The sequence below is a fragment of the Argiope bruennichi genome, chromosome 2 (genome assembly GCF_947563725.1).
Source record: "Argiope bruennichi chromosome 2, qqArgBrue1.1, whole genome shotgun sequence".
Lineage (NCBI taxonomy): Eukaryota > Metazoa > Arthropoda > Arachnida > Araneae > Araneidae > Argiope > Argiope bruennichi.
The window spans coordinates 85765183-85787601 of NC_079152.1; the positions used below are offsets into that span (position 1 = coordinate 85765183).

A 22419-nucleotide genomic window follows, 5' to 3' on the forward strand; every position below is an offset into this window, starting at 1 on the left:
TTCAACAAAAAAAAAGCAGTACATTAAGGTAAGAAAGTAAACAATTGTGCAATAAGACTTATAAAATACTTCATATATATCAAATTATACAATAAGGTAGAGCAAAATTATTCACAAATAATAAACCTATAATATTTATTTCAATCTGCCTTACTTATTACAAAACTGTTAAATAATAAGCATTTTTAAGTTTTATGTTAGTAAAAAAAACCTAAAGATTCAATATTTATTTAAAAATTAAAACCTATTTCAATTTAATAGAAGAAATGAAAAGCTCTACTGCAATTTATGTTTAAATATATTTTTTCTTATTGCAAATTAGTATTTCTAACATATTTGAATAAATAATTTTTTGAGCTTTAAGAAGCTGCTTTTTACAAATAATACTTCAAATATTTTTCATTTATGTAAGAATATAAAATCACTGTTAGGTAATCAATGTACTTTCTTTAATCTAAGTTTTTATTTTTTGAAAGTAATTTTTTTTCATTAAAAATATCATCAATACATGAAAAAGATAAGTACATCTACTCAATCTAATTTTTTTCCACCTCAATAAATTGTTAGAGATGGAGAGTCTGATAGAGAAATAAACAAGTAAATATAAACTAGATAAATAACAAAATGGAACAGATTTGCTTCCGGAAACTGGAACTTTTTTCAAATCAATTACTAGCTAACAAACCAGCTCAACATAAAAATAATAAAAAATCGAGGATTGGCTACAGAAGAGAAGACCGTACGTGCTATTTTTTTTAGATAATAAATCTTTTTGCTTGAGGAAACAAAATATAGGATATTTCAATCGAAAAAAAAAAAAGATTTGAAGAAAATGTTTGAATGAATTTATATAATTTTGAAAACAAAGTATTATTTTCTCAAAATTGGAACAACGTTGTAAATAAATTAGTTATTATTTATTAAATTAATGCTGATTATAAAATTTCCGATATGACTTATTCGTAAAATAAAAGAATGTTATACAATTTAATTAAAAGAACAATTGATGATTACATAAAACAATTGAAAAATTATTTTATTTTATAAAAAATATTTTTGAAAGAAACCATAAATAAAATCAATTTTCAATTATGAAATTCATTAAAGAATTTCTTAAGGCGGAAGGTAATTTCTGTTTTGTGATTATTATTTAATAAGAGAGGTTTCCATAAATTAATGGAAACTTGCAACATAATTTATAGTTGAATTTTCTTAGAAAATTGTGTTGATGAGTCTTACATTTGTAAAGGAGGTTATTTAATAAATGTTTTATTGTTACTTAATAACAGAAAAAATTATATAATTTATTTTGGATTCAGTAAATTTATTTTGATTTATCATATTCTTTTTCTTTTATTTTGTGTTGAAATCAAAATAAAATTTTTCCTGAAAGAAAGCTGCAGTTTTTGTAAAGATAGGGAAAATATAATTAAGAATGTATGACGTATTTTACTCTGTACACTTAAATAATATTTTTTAAATGCAACTCCCGAGGAAAATTTTAAGCATAATTTTCATTGCATGCATAAATCATTTAGATCAAAATGAAAGCAAAATTTCTTAGCAGCATATATATACATTATGTGAGAAATGTAATTGTAAATTTATCAAACGTAGATGAACGTTTTAGATAATTCTTTGTCATGTAAAACAGGCAATAATAAATGATGGCCGAGGAAGAGATTTAAAATTTCGAATATGCAAGTTAATAAACAGGAAATCATAAAGTGCTTGAAAATGTATAAAATATCCATGTCATTTAATACTTTTATCAAGATTTATAATTACCAACCGGAAAAAGGCATCAAAAAGAATCTATTTCGTTAAAATTTACATCATTTGTGCACTTTCCCTTTCTTCATACTTTTCATTCTTTGTGTTCTGGTTTCAGATTTTTCTTTTTGTATAGCAAGAAATACAACATTATTTACGAAATATAAATTTATACATTTCGAGATAAATTTCAATACGGATATTGATTGTTAATAATGTAATTATCTTTTTCATTCTTCCACCTATTTTGCATCAGGAGTTTTGGAAAATAATTGGATTTTGATTTTAAATAGGGACGTATATGACAAGAAAGAAAAGTTAATTGTAATTATCAAAAAATCCTTTTAATCTGTCCTTCCATATAAATTAAACCATTACATAGGTAGTGAAAAGAAAACACCTACATAAACAAAAAACATAGACAAAAAATTACTGAGGCATCGAATAAAAACTTGCATTGCTGAAAATTCTACTGAATTTTATATTTAATATTCATTCAATACGCAAAATTATTCTGAAAGGTAAAAGGTATTGTGCTCGGATTGCTATTTGATGGTGATGGGTAAAAAGAAGAAACGGATAAATAATTTAAAATATTTAGTAAAGTTTTGTAGTAATTTTAAATAACAGAGCAATTATTTTAACACACTAATTAATCAAATAATATATTTATTTATCAATAATCGGCAAAATAATGTATAATTACAATTTTTAAAAAAATATTTTAGAAAAAAATTATTTATAAACGACTGAATGATTTATTATAGCAGGGATTTTAAAAGATCTGTTCCGTAAATATAATTAATCGGTTAATAGTAAAGATTAATTGATTTATCCCCTTGGCTGGTCATTAATATTAACCGTGATTATTATTATTAATAATAAATTAATGTTATTGACCACAACATATACGCTTATTCTATTTCACTAAATATTATTAGAAAATGTTATTCAATAATTCTTAAGAAATTTGAGAATAAAAATTAAGCTAAATCATAAAATTATTCTATATTTTACATTTATTTTTTCTTTTATAAGATGTTAAGTTATGAAATATTGCTGATAATATTCAAATATTCAGTTTATTTATTGAATTGTTTGTGTATATTATTCAGATATATTTTAATAACTCAGCAATGAATCAGAAATAGTTGCTATTTTAAATTAGACTAAAAATGAAAATTGTCTGCGTCGGGATTCAAAAATCATATTCAGAAAGGATTTTCTATATAACAAACAAATGATAATGGAAAATGGACCAATAAATGTCATTGACAATGTTTGATGTTATATGCTAGCCGGCTTTTACAACAATCTGGTTCGTTGAGAATATTGATTATGTTTAATTTCATTGCGTAATCTATTATGCATGATGATTGCGATTCTCTCAAAAAAAGTATTTTTAAATACCATATCATTAAAGCCGTATTATTTAAATTATTATTCACTGTATATTTGAACCCGTCCCAATGAAATCAAGCTCCATAACATCACAATAAATATTGTTTCAATCATCTAACTCCTAACTTTCTTGGTACTGTAAATTCACTTTTTTTCTCATTTAAACTATACAGATATTAAATACAATCTTTCTTCTTTAATTTTTCAACAATGGGCAAATATAACGCTATTAAATAATTGACGAAGCAATGAAAACTTTTCAAATTTCAATACAACAATGAAATCAATACTTGAGAATCAAACAAAAAAATAATTTTAAAAAATCGCAGAAATCCTAGAAAAAAATGTACGGAAATGATGTTAGTATCATTAAAATTACATTTTTTTAAATGCGTTCATTGCCGGGCTGAAAACTGGCATTTCGTTTGGCGAGAACTTGAATCACGCGATATCGCATGAGTGGAAATTAATTTATTAAATTTTAAAATGTAAGTATCAGTTTTGCATGATAATATTTTTGGATTAATTACAGAAAACTTACAAAATCTCGTTTAATTTTTAATAAGATATCAAAAAGATTCTTTTGAGGTGTACATTTCTACCCTTATAAGTACATATGCGCCAAATTTGGTAGTCTATCAATGGTTTGGCCTATAGACAAGAAACTTGCACACATACTCTCTTTTTTTATAATAGAAACGAGAGACTCATTAATACCTTTGTTCTTATTCTTTTTTAATGATGTTGTATTCCTACATCTTCATACATCCTGAATGTTACAAAGATAATAATTTTAATTCTTTCAAAAAACAAAAAACAAAAGTTAATCTTTCCTCACAGGAAAAATAAAATTTTATCTGAGAAAAGAATGAATGAACCCAAAAAATGTGGAAGTTTATTTTTTTCCCTTCCGTCCTTTGAATCACCGAGTAAAATAATTTCTTTGGAAATTAATTTTGCTTTAATTAATTTTGAAAATCATACTTTAAATTTGATATAAAAAATCTGTTGAATAAGCCTATTGTTTCGTGACAAAAATAAAGTTTGCTCCAGCCAGAAGAACAAAATCCTAATGATCTAGAAAATTTCTAAATTACTTTTAGCTACTTCTTGGCTGTTAAACACTTATCAGTATGAAAACTATTAAGGTGGTTAAAAAATTGCAATCACTTGGAGAAAGGTCTGAATTATTAGCTGAGTGAGATAGAACAATTCAGTTAACTTCCCGGGAAGGATTTCGATACATGTGATCTGTTATTTCCAGAGAGAAAAAATGATCATTAATACAGAATAAATTTTTAATAGGTACATGGCTAGAAATATTAAAAGTAATGGTGTTCTCCAGTGATCTTCACTAACTTTGAAACTAAATCCTTTGCAGATATTTAATACCATTGATAACATAGATGAATATCATTCAAGTAAAAAAAAGAATGTATACATTCCAAGATACTTATCTTCTTCACAAAAACGAGTTCCCAAATCTATGGATGAAGGCATTTCTGAAATTCTGAAACTAATTGGAAACTAATCAAGAGTTGCAATACCGTAATGTAGGTTATACCATGTCGTTCAAATTGGACGGAAAAGAATAGATTTGAAACAGAAAAGCTCATTCAAGTAGGTGGAATACAGTATGTAAGTAGTGACAAAAAAGCTCTTCATTGTACAATAGTGAACCACATGTCGTGCATTTCGCTTCAGCTATGAAGCCTCAACTCCTTTGTTCATCTTTACAGAGGATGTGCAATTTGTTGTGAAATACAGAACATGCTAATTACGAATTCCTTACACCGGTCTGTTACGAAAACAATTTGTTCTACAAATTCATTTCTTGTGAGCATGATGAGTAAGACATTGTTTAAACAATGTTAATTTGTCTTCATATGTTCTCTTGGAGACAGCGTTGAAAAAAATGTCATTGCAGAAACTTATAAGAGTTTTTAGTTTGTTTAATAATCATTCATTTAAGACTTGCGAAATATTTTCGAAGTTTTTCTTTATTGTATAAATGATATGGATATGTATCTCGTATTGTTATTAATTCATACTTGCAATATATGAACAAAATATATTTTATTCTAGAATTAAAACCTATGAACTTATTGTTCTAAAGTTTATAAATTGCAAAATGTAAATCTGTCTTTATAATATCAAAAGTATAATTTCTATGGCGATTGTTCAGAAATAATTTTGAAATAGGTTATAGCTATTTTCTAGCATTGAATAGAAAAGAAAAATAAGGAAACTTTTTCCGCTTTGATATAAAATGAGTTTGATTTATTTTTAATTATATGCAATGAAAAGAAAATGTATTAACAATATAAGTTAAATATTTGTATGGCCATATAATTGATTTGTTTCATATGAATTGGAATTGGAATTTCATTTTCAAATCATGAGTTTTTTTAATCAATTACTTTTAAAACTTTACTTTTAAAATCACTTTTAAAATTTATTTTTAAAATCACCTGAAATTGACGGACACCTTTAACTGATTATTTTGCTACTATAGTTTAAAAGAAATTTAAATGTTTCTTGTTTGGTACCCTGATTATTATGTAGAAATATTGGTTACATTTAGGCAATCAATATTTCAACATAGTTTTTCTTACATTAAATTTGGTTTCATTATAATATTACCACCACACTTCTGAGATGAATTATAGAAATAACTCTATCATTAAAATATTTTTATATTGATTTTATTATTTTATAAATTCAAAACCATTTAATATAATCTTTGTTTCAAGTTATTATCCGATATTCCAAGATCATCTATTTTTTTGTATTTTTAATTGAAATATTAATCTTTCCACATATTTAGTTGTTCAAAAGACAATTGATTTAATGAACTATTAAATAACGAACTATTAATATTTCAAATATTAAATTTAATAATTTATTATTTCAATAGAAATGGTGATTCATTCAAAAATTCATTTGAAATAAAAATCACTTATATGTTTAAATGACTGATTTAAATTTATGTTGAAATCCTCCTGCTCTTCCTTGCGTTAAATATTGAGGTTGTCACGCGAAAAATCTATTAAGCTTCAAGCTGTTTGCATCATAAGATATGATTTCGTGCTCAGCGATTATCCATTTGAAGAAATAATTATAATTTTAATTTGTTGTTAATAATTAGTTTCACTTGCAAAACATATGTTTGTATACATAAAAGAAATAAACAGCTCGCAATATCACTGAAACATTGTTTAGAAATCTAAAAATGACAATGAAAGTTTTAAAGCATTATCTAAAAATATATGAAATAGAACACACACACACACACACACACACACATATATATATATATATATATATATATATATATATATATATATATATATATATATATATATATATATATATATAAACACACACACACACACATATATATATATATATATATATATAAATGTGTATGTGTGTGTGACAAAAATGAACTGCTTTAGATAAGTAATACTATTTTTTTTAATTTAAAACATTTTATAAAGACATTTTAGGGGTAATTATTTTCTAAAGCGTTAAAAGTTTTAAATAGATTGAAAACTAAAAAAATAAAATTAGCGAGTTCGTAAATAAAATTAAATGACTGCCACAATGTTTAAAATAATTGTAAACCAATCAAATCATTGAAAATCTTTTCAAGATATAGCATACATATTAAAAATGGGTAAGTAATTTTATTTATATACTATATTAAAATTTATTATAGAGTATCTCTGAATAAAAATTCATTTGATGCTTATAAATATTACAGACGTTTTCGCAGCTTACAATTCATAAAGTAACACTCTCTATATTTCTTTATGATCAATAGAACTTTACGTTTAGACCGAAACCTTTATGTCCTTTATACCTTTAGATCACTATTAATTTAGTTAGAATGATGTTAAATGGAACAAAATTTTTAATTTTTATCCTAACATTATCATGTTAATAATGTGTTTAGTGTATTTTATTTACAAAGTGTCATTGATTGCAATAAATAATAAAATTAATTCAGAAGATTAAATTAAAAAATATAAAAAACTACCAAATTTTTAATATTTTAAAGTTTTTTTTATGTATGAATTGTTTTTTGCATAAATGTTTACTTTCAAATAATATTATATTTATGAACGTATTTTATAAAATTATGCCCTCTTAATCATAAGCAGGCCTTTAAAAGCAACTTTCCTGTCGTAACTTCTGTCGCAAGATTGTATTTGTCTTTCAGATAAATCTAAAAAAAATGAATAATTAGTCATCTATATGGCACAACATAATTGCATATTTTTCTTTTCTACATCATAACTTAGCCAGTTACTTTCATTCAAATTTCATATCTTAAAACCTCAGCTGAATGGGAACAAGCTCGGAATTACGCAACATCAACATTAAATTCGCAATACATCATCACTTGTAACAACAGAGACGTCTCATAGTAACTCGTAACTGACGAAAGTTACTGTTCTTCTTTGCATGTCGTCCATTTCATGGGTGTAAACATCATTTTCAAAACAATGAATTATTTTTCTGAGGGCAAACCCGTCATTCATACAGGGAAAACTAATGTATTTCTGACTCAGAAAGCAAAGAAACTTGTCCACAAACATCTTACAATAGGTCATAAAGTATGTCAAGCTCAGTGTTTCACTGCTTTGGTTGTTGGACAATGTATGTCAGTGATCTCTGACCCAGCGAACCTGCTTATGACGATGAACTAGAGGAAAGAGGTCAACCTGCCACCGCACGCTTCGCATGCAAGTAGCCGATAGTGATATTACCTGAGTAATGATATCATGAATTGATTTTATAGTTTTCGATTCCTTTCTGTTATATTAAAGTGATCATAGGTATGTTTTAAATCTGCGTTACAGTGGGAAAAGTCTTAATTTATTTTAAAATATATAGTATAAAATTGAGATACAGAGCTAGACGAAAGAAGCATATCAAATTTCAAATGTTCGGAATTAATAAAGTTTTGATTAAGATCACGCCAGGATGGAAATTTTGCATGTCTCATATTAGATAGGCTCAGAAAATGAATCAAACATTTTTATTTCAATAAAAGAATAAGATTTTGTAGATTATTTGCAACATTTATGTTTTCCAAAAATTTTCAATGAAATTGAAAAGGAACCAAACTTTTATATGACACTTTTTTAATATTTCTCATATCCTCCCTCGACTTTTTTCAAATCAATTAAGAGGAATAAAAGTTAATGCAAAGTTTAGGATGGAATTTTTATTTTCAGAATTTGATTTAATTGCGTCCTGTTTTGAAAATGCATCAGATATATTTAGTGTTGGACATCGTAGCTTTGAACCATGCTAAAATGGTGAGGAAAGCACCAAAATCGGTATGTGTTGTAAGATCCGCACTCTTCAGAGAAGGTGTTTGACATGCGCTGAATTTGAAATGTACCAAGTCTGTATACATCACGGACCTTTCTCGAAATTAGGTTTCAAATCCAAGACTTTCTCACGAGGTCACTATAAGGGTGTAACTACAGGGTCACTGCATTCTGCAATGTAATCAAAATAGAAACATTTCATTCTAAAACATGTGATTCTTCTTTTGTAGTCGAAATGAAAAGAATTCAGTGTTTTTCTCTATCTTATAGAGTACTAAAAGAATGAAATTTTTAATCAAAAAATATTTGAATTGTAAATGTTATAACGGCTAAAATTATATGGATAAATTATATATATATTGGTTTAAGACTTCAATGAAATGAAAAGTAGAACTTATTTAAGTGTTTTATGAAATTTAGAAATTGTTTTTCACAATAAGTTGGAGCTTAGATAAGCGGAAAACCGAAAATTAAATTGCATTTAGCTAACTTAATACTAGAAAATTATAAAAAAATTATTGACAGATTTGGAATTGATTTATAAAATAATGTATAAAAAGTAAAAAATAAAAAAAAATACGCCAATGAAAGAAATTTCGCTTTCTTTTGTTAATTTAAATATATCAAATCAAAAATAAATAAAATAAAATCTGCAAAACATTTTTTTTGTTCTGTTTTTGATCTAACTTCTCCTTTAGATTTTCTGAGATAGTGATTTTTTTTCAGATCTTCTAGAATTAAAAATAGCATTCATCATTTATAATGAGTATAAATATGATTGCATTTCCATGACATAAAATATTATTTACATCAATACTAAGCCTAAAATATCTAGAAGAACTTATTTTTCGATTCTAATTGATGTAAAAGAAAAAGATTGTCAATTAAATAAAAATATTTTTTATTTTCGAATGTTATTGATTAAATGGCAAGTTTATAAGATTTCAAATTATAAGTAAATATCCAATAATAATTTTTTTTTACATAACTTAGTTCATCAAACAACTTAGGTTTCAGAATTAGATCGAAAGTTTCTGTTTCATGATCGTGGAATTCAGCGTCACCAAACATGAAAAATATGATCAAATAAGTAAAATTGCAGGTGGGAATGAAGGAAATAAAATGTAATCATGGCTCATACTTCTGCAAATTTAATAGTAAGGTGATTCTAAAAGAAAAAGAAAAACAAGATTTTGATTTTCGCCAACTGATGGTTATTCAAAATTGCAAAATATGTACACAATAAGCCACACTATGACATCTCAAAATAAATTCTATCCGAGTATAATTCTTGGATTTAACTATTTAAATATGATATAAAAAAAACATTGTTTTAAACTGTCCATTTGCTCGGTAATTTTTTCTAATAATAAAACTGATATTTTGGAAAACCCAATGATAGAATATTTATATTTAAAATGGGAAAGTTTAGTATTTCGTAGCTTCGTTTTGTAATTGGGTTAGTTTCAAAAGACTTTTGCCATACAAATAGAAGATTGATTTATATGATTCTTGAATTCGGAAGTTAATTATTTATACATCGGACGTTCAAATGGAAACTCGAAGCAAAATGCTATGATAAAATTGTGTGGTTTTAAAGGTTTGTTACTATGAAACATATTACAAAAAGGTCACGAAAGCTAAAGAAAAATAAAATTGAAAACTCTATTTTTTAGAGCATATTTGCAAAACAATTTTATCTACATGGAACTTATCTAGAACACTAATAAATAGAATTTTTTTCTGTTTCATTTTCTGAAATAATAATTTTTTCTTCTATGTAATGATTTTTATAAATTATGCGGTTCAAAACTTCAATTACTGAATGAATTAGTACTGACATTAAAAAATTTGTTACAGTGGGATATGGTTTGCGATGATGCTCATTATAATAGTTTCGTCCTGACCATGTACAACGTTGGAAGCATTATTGGAACGCCAATTTATGGTTCTTTATCAGACAAGTAAGATATATTTTATTATATAATAAACTGAAAGTGAAAGCTATGTATTATTTTGATATTTAATGAAACTCGTTGGCAAACTGTTATGACATGTACCAGATACTTGGTTTTTTTTCTCTTTCATATTAAGTGAATTAAAATATATAATTTCTAATTCGATTTGTATAATTTCTGATATATGTATCATATATCTAAGAAATTAAAAGTATTTTCTCTTGTTCTTGAACCAAAACTAAGTGTATAAAGGATTTACTACTTAAAAGCTAGCCCGATCCGGAAATTAGACATGTTGATGTCTAATTTCAGGAAGAAATGTCAGGTAGAAATTCTTAATCCAGTTGTAATCATCAATGACAATATACATATTTTCAAACCATATGTAAAATATACCTGCAGATTTTCATACATATTGGAATTCTAATTCATGCATCTTGGCTTGCCATGCTCTGAAAAAATTCAAATAAAACTAAAATTGCTTTGTTAGTAAAAGTTATGATAGCAATATATGACTTAACATTTCCGATTTTTCAAATTTAAACTTTGACTTGAATATTTAATATTCCAAATAAATACAAAATATTCAAAATAAATTTCCATTTCAACATATATTACAAAATTTCGAAATTAAGCAAAAAAAAAAATGAATGACAAATTTTATAGATACAAAAAATAATCATGGTGCAATAATTTTATAAAAGAATTTTGAATACATATCTTGATAATAAATATGAAGAAATTTTCCTTGTGAGAAAAAGAATCCCAATTATATACCGGTTTGCTTTTTATTTTTAAAGAACTATATTTGATAATATTTAATTTTTTTACACTTTTTTTATTTTGGTAAGGTTTTTAAATGACAACAATGAAGGTACACAAACACTGTAAATGTAAGCACATATTATGCAATTGCATACTAACAAAGTAAAGAAGAATGAAGGTTGAAATCTCTATTGTTTATTCCCAGACATTTTAACTAAAGTTTAATCATGCGAATAGAGTTGTTGTTTGAATTGCCAATCAAACTGCCAGAATAAATCATGAATTTAATTAAAAGAAAAAAGTAACTTGAAACCGGTGTTTAGCAAGGGATAAAAAGTAATACATAGTTAAACATTGGCATTTACAAGTGATTATCTGAAACTGTAAACAAATACTTTCATATCTTAATTGTTAGGAATTGCTACAGATAAGTTAACGTGTAAGAAAAAAAAGGTTGAAGGTAAAGAGATGAGTTTGTAACTTTTACAAACACGTTTTTCATTTCTTTATTCATGAAAAATTATTTTCGGGGGAAAAAATAATTAGGATAATGTGACATATACCGATCTGCAATTTTTGGTTGAAGACCAAATACCAAAATATATATCTTAGCTAGTTTCATTTTTAAAACACAATATAAAAATGGACTTTTATAGAGAAACAAATACACCTTTTGATAGATTACAAAGAAATGATCTAAAATTTTGAAATAAAGACTGCAAAAGAAAATTTAATTTTTCCAGCATGTTTTGTGTATGTGTGCCGTGTTCATATACGTGCAAATAAACGGATCTACGGACAGTCAACGTGTAAGTGGATATGCTCAAAAATTTGACATATCCACTTACTACAATTTTAATGGGAAGATCATACTTTAAAATTTATTTTTCTAACTTCCATTGTTTTTTAACGATCGTGTTCACAAACCCACAAACATACGAATCAATAGACAAATTTCCGACGGTTGAAATTTAGAAGCAATTCTGGTGATTAAACTATGTGTATGATTTCTCTATCTAGATCGCTGCATTTCTAAATTATCTAATAGATCTAGTTCAAAAATCAGCTACCGATGGAATTTTGTTCTAAGAACCTCATGTCGAATTTCATCCATCTAGTTTACCTCGTGAGTTCTTGAGAGACCGATATTCTTAGAGAGACCGATAGTTCTAATTCCAAAAAGTTTTCTGTTAGAAATTACGGAGGTCTAACTTGGGTGAGGGGGGGGGTCATAAAATTCTCAAGGACAGATCTCTTGACGGTATGTTTTCTTATTTTATAGAATAGAATAAAAATTTTTGACTGGATATAATTTATTTTTCAATTACAATTTGACGATAAAAAGACGGTACATATCTTTTCAATTAAATATATTTCCTAAATTTCTCAGCACTATTGAGAACCTGAACTAATAACATAAAATGTTGCGATACATATAAAATATACTTAATAAACTAGCAACTTTGAAATTAATAGTTTCATAAAAACGAGAAAGTGGATGAATGATCTCTAGAGTAGAACTCCAACTTGTTTTTCTTTCACCTTCATTCGCCATCTTAACCGCAACTCTCGGAGAATGGCTGCAATTGTCCCTTTTCAGTGATATTCAACTTTTTACACTTTCAGGAAAATTCACGTCCCTTTCCCCTCATATATCCACATTTTTTCCCTTTCATTTCTCGGAATAAAACCATTTGGTTCCTGATAATAAAGTCCACCTAGTTGCTTAGAAAGAAACACATGCATTCGTTCAAAGAAAGACTGATTGTATAATGACAGCATGGTAATAGCATGTATGTTATTGTAATCCATACTGGGAGCGATTAGTGGCAGGATTGTCTATCACTACAGATTTTCTTTTTATAATAATAAGGAAAAGAAATAAAGTACAGTCTCTAAAAGCAGCTGTATAAATATATAAGATTTAAGGACTTTTGGGTATTAAATATTCGAATTTCACTGGAAAGGGGAAAAACCGAACTATAATCGATGAAAAGAGAAATTATAAATTCCGATATAAGCAGTTAAATTCCAAATACAATGAAATTAAGACTCTTTGTAATACAGAATTAAATTATAACATAAGTTTTATTGAATGAGTATGTTTTTAGATATGGAAGTAATTAATTATAAAAATTAAATTATTTATATCCAGTTTTGGCTCATATTGGGAATTCTAACCTCTTAAAAAGTTTCAGCCCTCTAAAGGCGCAATGATTTCATGCATGAATGGAAGAAGAAGTCACGGGTTGTGTCCTTTGATTGTACCCAAAACCAGCGCTATTCAAAATCTGTCATACGCGCTTTAGCAGATATTGATTGTTAGGAAAGATTAACTACTAAATATTTTCTTAAGTAAAACAAAAACATACATAAGTTTTCCCTGAAAACTCTCTGGAATACCAATTTTCCCCCATGTATTTGAACTAAGCCAGACTTATAGACTTCAAGAATCATTGGACTAACAAAAGTCAAACAAACAAAGACTAACAAAAGATATACGTATCCCTATTGTATCAGTTTCTATAAAACGAATAGTTCAAATAATATGGAAAGTGCCGTCTTTTTGTAACTATTATTCTTGTAAGCTATGTTAGACTAAAAATAGCCAGCGCCGGTGAACTATTTCCACAATTATAAATAAAAATAAATAAATTTTTCCTTTCAACAAAAATTTTCTGTCCTTGAGCTATGCATAAAAAATGCCATTATGCATTATTATTCAAATACAGACTTATTGTAGGTACATAATTCGTAAATTAGTTGAATTTCCGCCCAGTAGTTTTTTTTTCTTTTGCAAGGACCTTCCATTAGAATTTCTGATTTTGCTTCACAGTTTATTCGTACAAATTCAACCCTTTCCCTGACACTTCTTTGTTTTGAGTCCTGTCTAGTCTTGCTTCCGTTAATTAACACTTCCTCTCAGATCGGAATTTACATGTTTTACTCAAAAGAATGCATTTCCAATTTTTGTGAATGATCTCTATGAAACAAATGAATTATATATATTTTTTGTTCTTATGAGGAAGAAAAGCCAACATTTTTTTAAAAGATCTTATAAACTTATAAAGTATATGCAAAAGTGAAAAAAAAATGTAAAAATTTTAAATGAAACTATGCATTTATTGGCCTGTATTTTCTTTTATGTTTCTTAAGGCGTCTTAGGCTGTAAACTCCTCTATTACAAAAAACAAACACATGAATATATCTTTTTTAAGTGAAAGTTAGAGAAAACTTAAACGCCAATCAATATGCATGACTTTCTGGAAGAATTCCAATAAGGATGTTTTGTAAGTTACGCATCAATGGAATAATACTTAGGAATTTACAAGTGAAGACTTCGTGTATCCCTACTAGCGATATTAGGTTAAATACGATTTATAATTTAAAAAAATTAATGTAGATATGATTTTCATATTAGATTTATTAAATAAAGTGTGTATGCAACTGCATAAGATGCAAAAAACTCCATGAGAAATACGGTTTTCAAAATAGACTTATTAAATAAAGTGAGCATATAACTGCGGAAGACGCAAAAAATCCATGAAAAAATCGACCACATTCAGTTTTAATTAGGCTTCACTCAATTTTTGGTGTTAAGATTTAATGATGGCCATGTATCTTTTCTGATATCTTTCCCAAGATTTAATGATTACCATGTATCTTTTCTGATATCTTTCTCAAGATTTAATGATGGCCATGTATCTTTTCTGATATCTTTCTCAAGATTTAATGATGGCCATGTATCTTTTCTGATATCTTTCTCAAGATTTAATGATGGCCATGTATCTTTTCTGATATCTTTCTCAAGATTTAATGATGGCCATGTATCTTTTCTGATATCTTTCAAAATTCGTTTGTTATAACATTTTAATTAACTGATTCATACACTAAATGAAAGTTTGTCATTTCAGCAGTCTTTTGAGATTCCAAACCCCTTTTATTGTTTATTAACTGAGTTTAATTTAATTATCTAAACGTCTCTTTGAAAACAACATAAGGAGTATTTGGGGATGGACATCGTAAAATTGAACCAGGCTTTTTTAACCCTCGACATCAGCTTTAATCTGCACCAGGTTCACATACACAATTGATATTTAATGGGATCGGGTTACGAATTTGAGACTTCACGATCAAACTATCCCAGCCGCTCACATTTCATTGAAATTATGAAGTCTGTTTCTATCCATTTCTTTTTAATCCAAATAATATCTTCTAACACGCACTAGTAACACTTATCACTGACAAGTTTGGAGTAAACTAGATTGGTTCAATATACATGACTTTTACAATTTGTCGGGATAGTTTTGAATGTTTATTAGAATTACTGTAATATAATTTTTTTTTTGTTTAACAAAAGAAACTTTAAATTTTTTTAAAAAAATGTATAAATTTTCCTTTCTCTACTTAACCCTTTATTTACTGAATTATGTTGCCATCAATTTTTCAACTTCATTTTTGCACTAGTAGTTAAGTTTTCTTGCAGAATAATCCCAGGGAACCCAGGAAAAATACTTTAATTAATAGAAATATCTTCATTAATTTAATTATTAATTAAATAGTTTAATTCCTACTTTTAGCTTACATTAACTTCTTGCTATATGGGTTACATTCTCCGTGTTCTTTAGAATACCATCAGCAAAAATTGTCATATTACGAAGATATAAGTCAGATTTAAATGGTACTTTTAAATACCGTCAGTAAATAAAGAGTTAACGAGTACACCATAGCACAAAATATGAGATTTTATCGTCACAATTAATCAAATAAATTTTGAATACAAATTCCATTGATCTTCGGGCTCATTTTAGATGATTAGTTTACCTAAACACAGTTTTAACGTCAATTCATATTATGTGATATAACTTGAAAACAATATACTTATAAAAAATTTAGTATGCCTTGAATATCCATCAAAACATATTTTATAAATCATATTCGAAATATTGAATATTCACACTTTATAAGATTAAACGATTATAGCTTCTAATCTTTATTTCAACGTTTCTTTTACTCAGAATTGGGCGCCGAATCACATTTTTCATCACCATAATAGTAACAGCCATCTCAGCAATCTCATCAGTGCTCATGGAAGATTTTACAGCTTTCGTAGTTATCAAAACCATCAATGGAAGCCTCATGCCATCTGTTTTCCAGTTACCCTATATTATAAGTAAGCATTTAGTTTTCATTAAAATTTATACTCTGCTTTTAAATGTAAACTTTAATTTTCATATTTATTCATTCATAACACTATAGTTATTACTTTGGCATTTGGAAGTTTTATTTCCATAAATATTTGAACTAGTTACAAATTACTGATAATGAGTTCAATATAATTGATTAAAAGACATACAGAAGTTTAATTTGATAAGCAATTAGAAAAATAAATGCATGTATTTAAAGTAATTGGCTAAACCAATCAGCTACAATCACTTGACTTATTTCGCCATTTTTTATTTTACACTAATGCTTATTAAGTCTGTGTATGTATGTGTGGGTACACGTCTAAATGCACGAATAAGGGAAACAGAATAGATAAATTATATATAAATAATTAGTTAAATATATTGAGAATATTTGGAAAATTTAATAATAATTGTAAATGGTTTTGGTGTACTAACTTTAAGAACAATTTTTGATATTGTTGAAGATTCTGAAAACAGAAAGAGCAATTAAAAATCTCAAAATTCATATGTTCAATTCTACCAAAGGACGGAACCCATAGTTAAGGAGTACAAATATATCAGCATTATAACAAGTTAAATTTGTGTGCGTTTTAAAAATGAGCAAATACTCGTATCACGTTAAAAATTTTACATTTTTCGTAAGTACCTTTAAGAATCTCTAGTGAAAACAACTTAAAAACAGGAAATGAAACAGTCTTATTTTATGATTTACTTTTCACATTTAATTTTCTTGATATAAATGATAATATTGAAAATATTTTCTTATGTTCATTACTAATTGAATTATTCCTAAAAATTAATAATTTTATTGGAAATATGTTATTTTATTAAAAAAAAAGGCTACTATAAAATTTTGTAATTATTCTTTTTTCAAACTTATTTAAAGCGACATTTGAGTTCATAGATTTTTTTCTTTCCTACAGTTCTAGAAATTGTAGCTCCGGAAATGAGGACACGCATGAATGGTATTGTCAACATCTCTTGGACGGTTGGACTCTGCTTTTTGCCTCTATTAGCATACTTTTCTCGCAGCTGGGTTACTCTGGGTCTTCTTACTTCTTCAGTGACGCTTATTTTCTTCCTGTATTACACGTAAGTTCTTCTATATGCCGTATTTAGCAATACTTGAAATAGGAAATATGATTACGATTTCCCCATAGGCTGAAATTATATATGAGCTGTCAACAATAAAAGAAATCCAGAGGTATGGTATCCGGTTATTTTGAATGGTTAACTTTGATAGTGACTCATGGTTACTTCGTTTTAACTACTTCTTTATAAGAAATTCATCAAGAGAACTCCCTGAGTCGTGACTGTATTTAATGTAGTAATATGATTTGATAAATAACTATTGATAAATTATGATTGGAAGTTCTTATGCTTATTTGGAATATCAGTATGTTATCAAATTTTATGAACTCATTTTTTTTTGAGCTCATAAAAATATATTTCAAAAATATGTAATAAATTACGAAAGAGATAATAAAAAAATATAAAACGTAAAACCGTTTCTAACAATTTCAATCTTATCAAGATACAATTTTCTTAAAAAAGCTTAGTCCAATACGGCTACCTTTCTATTTTAATTGGTTTTGTGTAATTTGCTCCTTGTGTAACGTAAATTTAGAAAAACATTAAACTTTATTTAAAAAAAAAAAGAAAAAAAATCCCGCTTACGTAGATTTGATCAAAACAGGAAAATAATTAGAAAATGGTCAAATTACATGTAATTTAGCTAATTTAAATAACATGTAGTTTTTATGTTATTAGCTAATTTACATAAAAACAGGATGCGCCTGCAGGAAAACATGAGATACAGTTACAGGAATTAAAATCATGTTACGCTTGTAAAGCGGTAAAAATTAAGTTAACAATAAAAAAATAATTATAAATACAGAAAAACAATTAAAAAAGAGAAAATGTAATCTTATTCTTTTCAAGATTTCGCTTTAATCCTAACTTTCTTGAAATAAAGATCTAACCACAAAATAATTCACAGCATTATTTCAGGCTGTTTTCATCAAAAAATATATTAGGTATTTAAAAATTGTAATAATGATTTGAAACTTCAAAAAAAATGTAAAAATACTTAGAATGCAAGCGAATAGAAAAAACACAGAACGCTCAATTTGCATATCTCGTAAGGAGTAAACATTTTATATCAGAAAAATATTTTAAACGCTTTTTAATGAATCCCTTTATGACCGTTTTTCCTCATCAGTTTCCTTCCAGAATCACCTCGTTGGTTGGTGTCTCAAGAAAGGTATGACGAAGCTGCAACAATTTTATACCAGATTGGTGAGAAGAATAAAAAAGTCGTTGAAAAGAATGAACTGGTTCAAAAATTACAGGTAGGATGTCTTCTTAAGTTATGCAAAATGATAATGCTTTAAAAATAGCTGAATGTTTCTTCTATACTATTTGGTTATATATTCTTGCACCAAACTATCATAAAAATATCTTTAAACTAGTTAAGATTTGGAGCATATTTTTATATGACATGATGAGTAAAAAAATGTTTTAAAGCACATATATTCCTTTTTTACCTTCTCGTATACGCAGTATAGATAAAGTACTGTAGCCATCAAAAATTCGAACTCGAGAACTGGACGGTTGATAATTGGTATATGGGTTTTAGACCAAATATTCAGATTTCTATGAGATTTTGAGCAAACTCCGTTAGCAGAAAGTCTGCCTGTCCGGCTGTTCGAATATAATTTACAAAACGAAGAGATCTACATGAATATATACACATGTTTAACATCTATAGAGTAGATATCCATGGAATTCTGAGCCAAATCCAAAGAAGAGCTGTCCATTATAGTGAAGAGAAAAAATGAACTTTTGATTTTTAATTTGGAATAGCGAGGAAAAGCTGCCTTTTGGTACAGATAAAATAAATTATAAATATGGGCAATTTTAGAGCACGTCTTGAGGTGGCGCAAGAGCGTTAAAGTTTCATAAAATTGAAATTTTTGCTACATTTTAAAGTTTTTTTTACGAAATAATCGACTTTTAATTTTTAATTTGTAATAGCGTGGAAAAGATGTCGCTTGCTATAGATAAGAAAAATAAAAATCATAAAAAATATTGGAGTACATTTTGTAGTGCCCCAAGGACATTAAATTTTAATAAAAACACACTTTTTACAACTTTTTAAAGATTTTTGCGAGCCTCGATTGCGAAATAAAAAGCTTTAAATAGGTGTTATAATATGAATAAAAATATAAAAACAATTTTACTCTTGCTATGGTATGGTACCCAGGAAATGGAGATGTTATTGAGGGGAGGTGGAGTTATGTCCGCGTTTGGTGATGAGATCAGAGCTGGTGCCGAGTTCAGTTGAGTTTGAGTCTCCGCTCCGTCTGTTGTGTAATGATTAACGCAACTGATTTGTGAATTTATACCCTTGTGCACTTTGTAGTTAGTAAAAAATTACCCAAGTTAAGTTAGTAAAGACCCTACTTTTGGGAAATTTAGTGATTTTCTTGAAGTTGAACTGCCTACTTACGAATCTGTTATGAAATGCTATTATTAAATTAGACATAACCTCAAAATTGCTTCAGAGAAGGATCCTTCTGTAAGGGAAATATCTGACACTTTAGTTCGCAAAATAAAACAAATATGGTCAAGATCTTCTATTCCCTTTATTTCTACAAATGATAAAAGCTTATCATTTGTAGAATACAAATTATAAAATTACAAATTTACAACAAATGATAAAATTATACAAATGATAAAAGCTGATAAATGATATACAAATGATAAAAGCTTATCATGCTAAATACAGGAATTTATTAAATTCTAAAAGCAGAAAAGTTTCAGATGAATTTGATTCCAATCTCAGAAAATTTAGAGAAGTAGTTAAACGTTTATTTAATATTGCTGCCTGTAAATGCGTAAATTTTAATACTTGAACCTGCATAAAAGAAAACAAAGTACCAGTTATGGAACAAGAGTTTCTAAACGGTCAACACTCTAACAGGAAAATAGTTATGGATAACATTGATGGAGCTAACACAAGCGCTTTGCGGAAGAGAGAAGGAAGAAAAAGTAAAGAACTACAGATAATAGTTAAATTTAATCAAGAACAGGAAAAAAATACTAGTGTGCCAGAAATGGTTATTGACAGAGCTGAAGAACAACAGTGTTCTTTAAGAGAGCATCACAAGAAGAGACAAACCAATCAGATCCATCAAATAGACAAGAGGAGATAAAACTAACAGACTCTTCAAAACTGAACGAAGAGAAAAGCACTCAAATGCTTATCAAATTGCCATATGTAGCTTCCATTCCTGACCGTATCGGAATATCAGACAGAGTTGATGCAGCTGTAGCTAATGCTGCTTTACAGGACGTGGGTATAATCACAGAAGAAGGCAAGACTTATATAATAGACAGGATGAAAATTAGAAGAGCAAGATCAAACTGAAGAATTCTCATTAAAGACAATCGTTATACTCAGATAGTATTGTTTTTTGATGGAAGAAAAGACATAACAATTTTTAAAGAAAAGATAGGTAGGAAATTGTATTAAAAAGTTATTTCAGAAGTGCACGTTTCGCTAATAGAGGGATCAAACTCAAAGTTTTTAGGCCATGTAACACCTAAGTTTGGCACTGGAAAAGACATAGCAGAAACTTATACTGGAATTCCTTAAAGATAGAAAGCGCAACAAACAACTTTTGAACTTTACTGCTGTTGTAAACACTGGGTATAATAATAGCGTGATTTCTTTGGTGGAAAAAGAAATAGGAAGACATTTTTAATGGTTAATCTGTTTGTTTAATTGTAATGAGCTACCATTGCGACATCTTTTTTGTCATTTAGATGGTAAAACGAAAGGACCCAATGAGTTTAAAGGCAAAATATGTCAGCAGCTAGAAAAATGTGCTAGTCTTCCTGTGGTTACCTTCTTTCTAATCGAAAATAACCTTCCACTTCTGGGAGACAAAAATGATTTAAGTACATATCACAAATATTTATTGGGATGTGTGTCGCTGTATCAAGTGGAAATTGCTCATTAGATTTATCTTTAAGAAATCCTGGAAAATCTGCTCACTCCAGGTGGTTGACATTAGCCAATCACTTGCTTTGATTATATGCAACAACTGAAAATCTTAAGACTCCGGCTGAGTACATTGTGAAAGTGTATGTGCCTGTATAGTTTAATATTAAGTTAAAACTATCATGTACGTATGGTTCCAAACATCAGTTTAATCTTATATCATATTCACGCTATCTTTTTGAAGATCTCAAGAACCTTATAGACCCGATTATTCGAAGAAATAGGTATTTTGCTGCTCCAGGAAATATCTTTTATCCATGCTAAGTGATGAACGTAAAATTCAAAGAGAACTTGATTTACAAAGTTTTTTAAAAGCTAGAACAGAAAGCAGAGACATAGTTAGGAAGTTCAAAATTCCAAAGATAAACTTCGATGCAAAGGATTACATGGATATGATCTCATGGTCTGAAAATGATGTAACTGAGCTCCCCCCCCCCTGTTAAAACATGTTTCCAGTGATTCTCTCAAAGTTTTTATACTGCAGGCATCTGAAGTTGAACCAAATAATATAGTGGGCTCGATTATCGACTTTCTCCGGCTTCCTTGTCACACACAAGCTGTGGAAAGAGCTGTAAATCTGGTGACCGAATCGGCCCAAAATTTCTATTGTTCAGTCGCAAGAGAAGGATACATAAGAGCAAAAATTGACTCACGTGTGAATATGTCAAAATTTAATACTAAAAAATTAATGTGGCAATGAAGTAGAAGAAAAGATTTTGAACTGTAGCATTTGTAATCATTAAAGATACAAAAGTTAAAAAAAAATAACTTTAATATATTTTTTTATTTTTATATTTTGTAATTAAAATTTTTTTGAGTTGTAGTGCTTATATATGTGTTTAAAACCCTCTATATGTGTATTTTATTCATGAAAAATTCATAAAATTCTTTTTATCAAAGTTTATAATTTTCCAATTTTT

The 22419-nt window shown here is 27.5% G+C and overlaps 1 protein-coding gene across 2 annotated transcripts in view; it reads left to right on the forward strand.

The window, feature by feature from the left end:
• The window catches only part of LOC129958323 (organic cation transporter protein-like), an 84408-nt gene that overhangs the window by 37448 nt on the left and 24541 nt on the right, over positions 1-22419 (forward strand). For both annotated transcript variants that reach the window (XM_056070733.1, XM_056070725.1), the window contains exons 3-6: positions 10380-10483; positions 16261-16415; positions 17355-17523; positions 18653-18782. In XM_056070733.1, coding sequence (XP_055926708.1) covers positions 10380-10483; positions 16261-16415; positions 17355-17523; positions 18653-18782 — 558 coding nt within the window. The remainder of the gene's footprint in view (positions 1-10379; positions 10484-16260; positions 16416-17354; positions 17524-18652; positions 18783-22419) is intronic.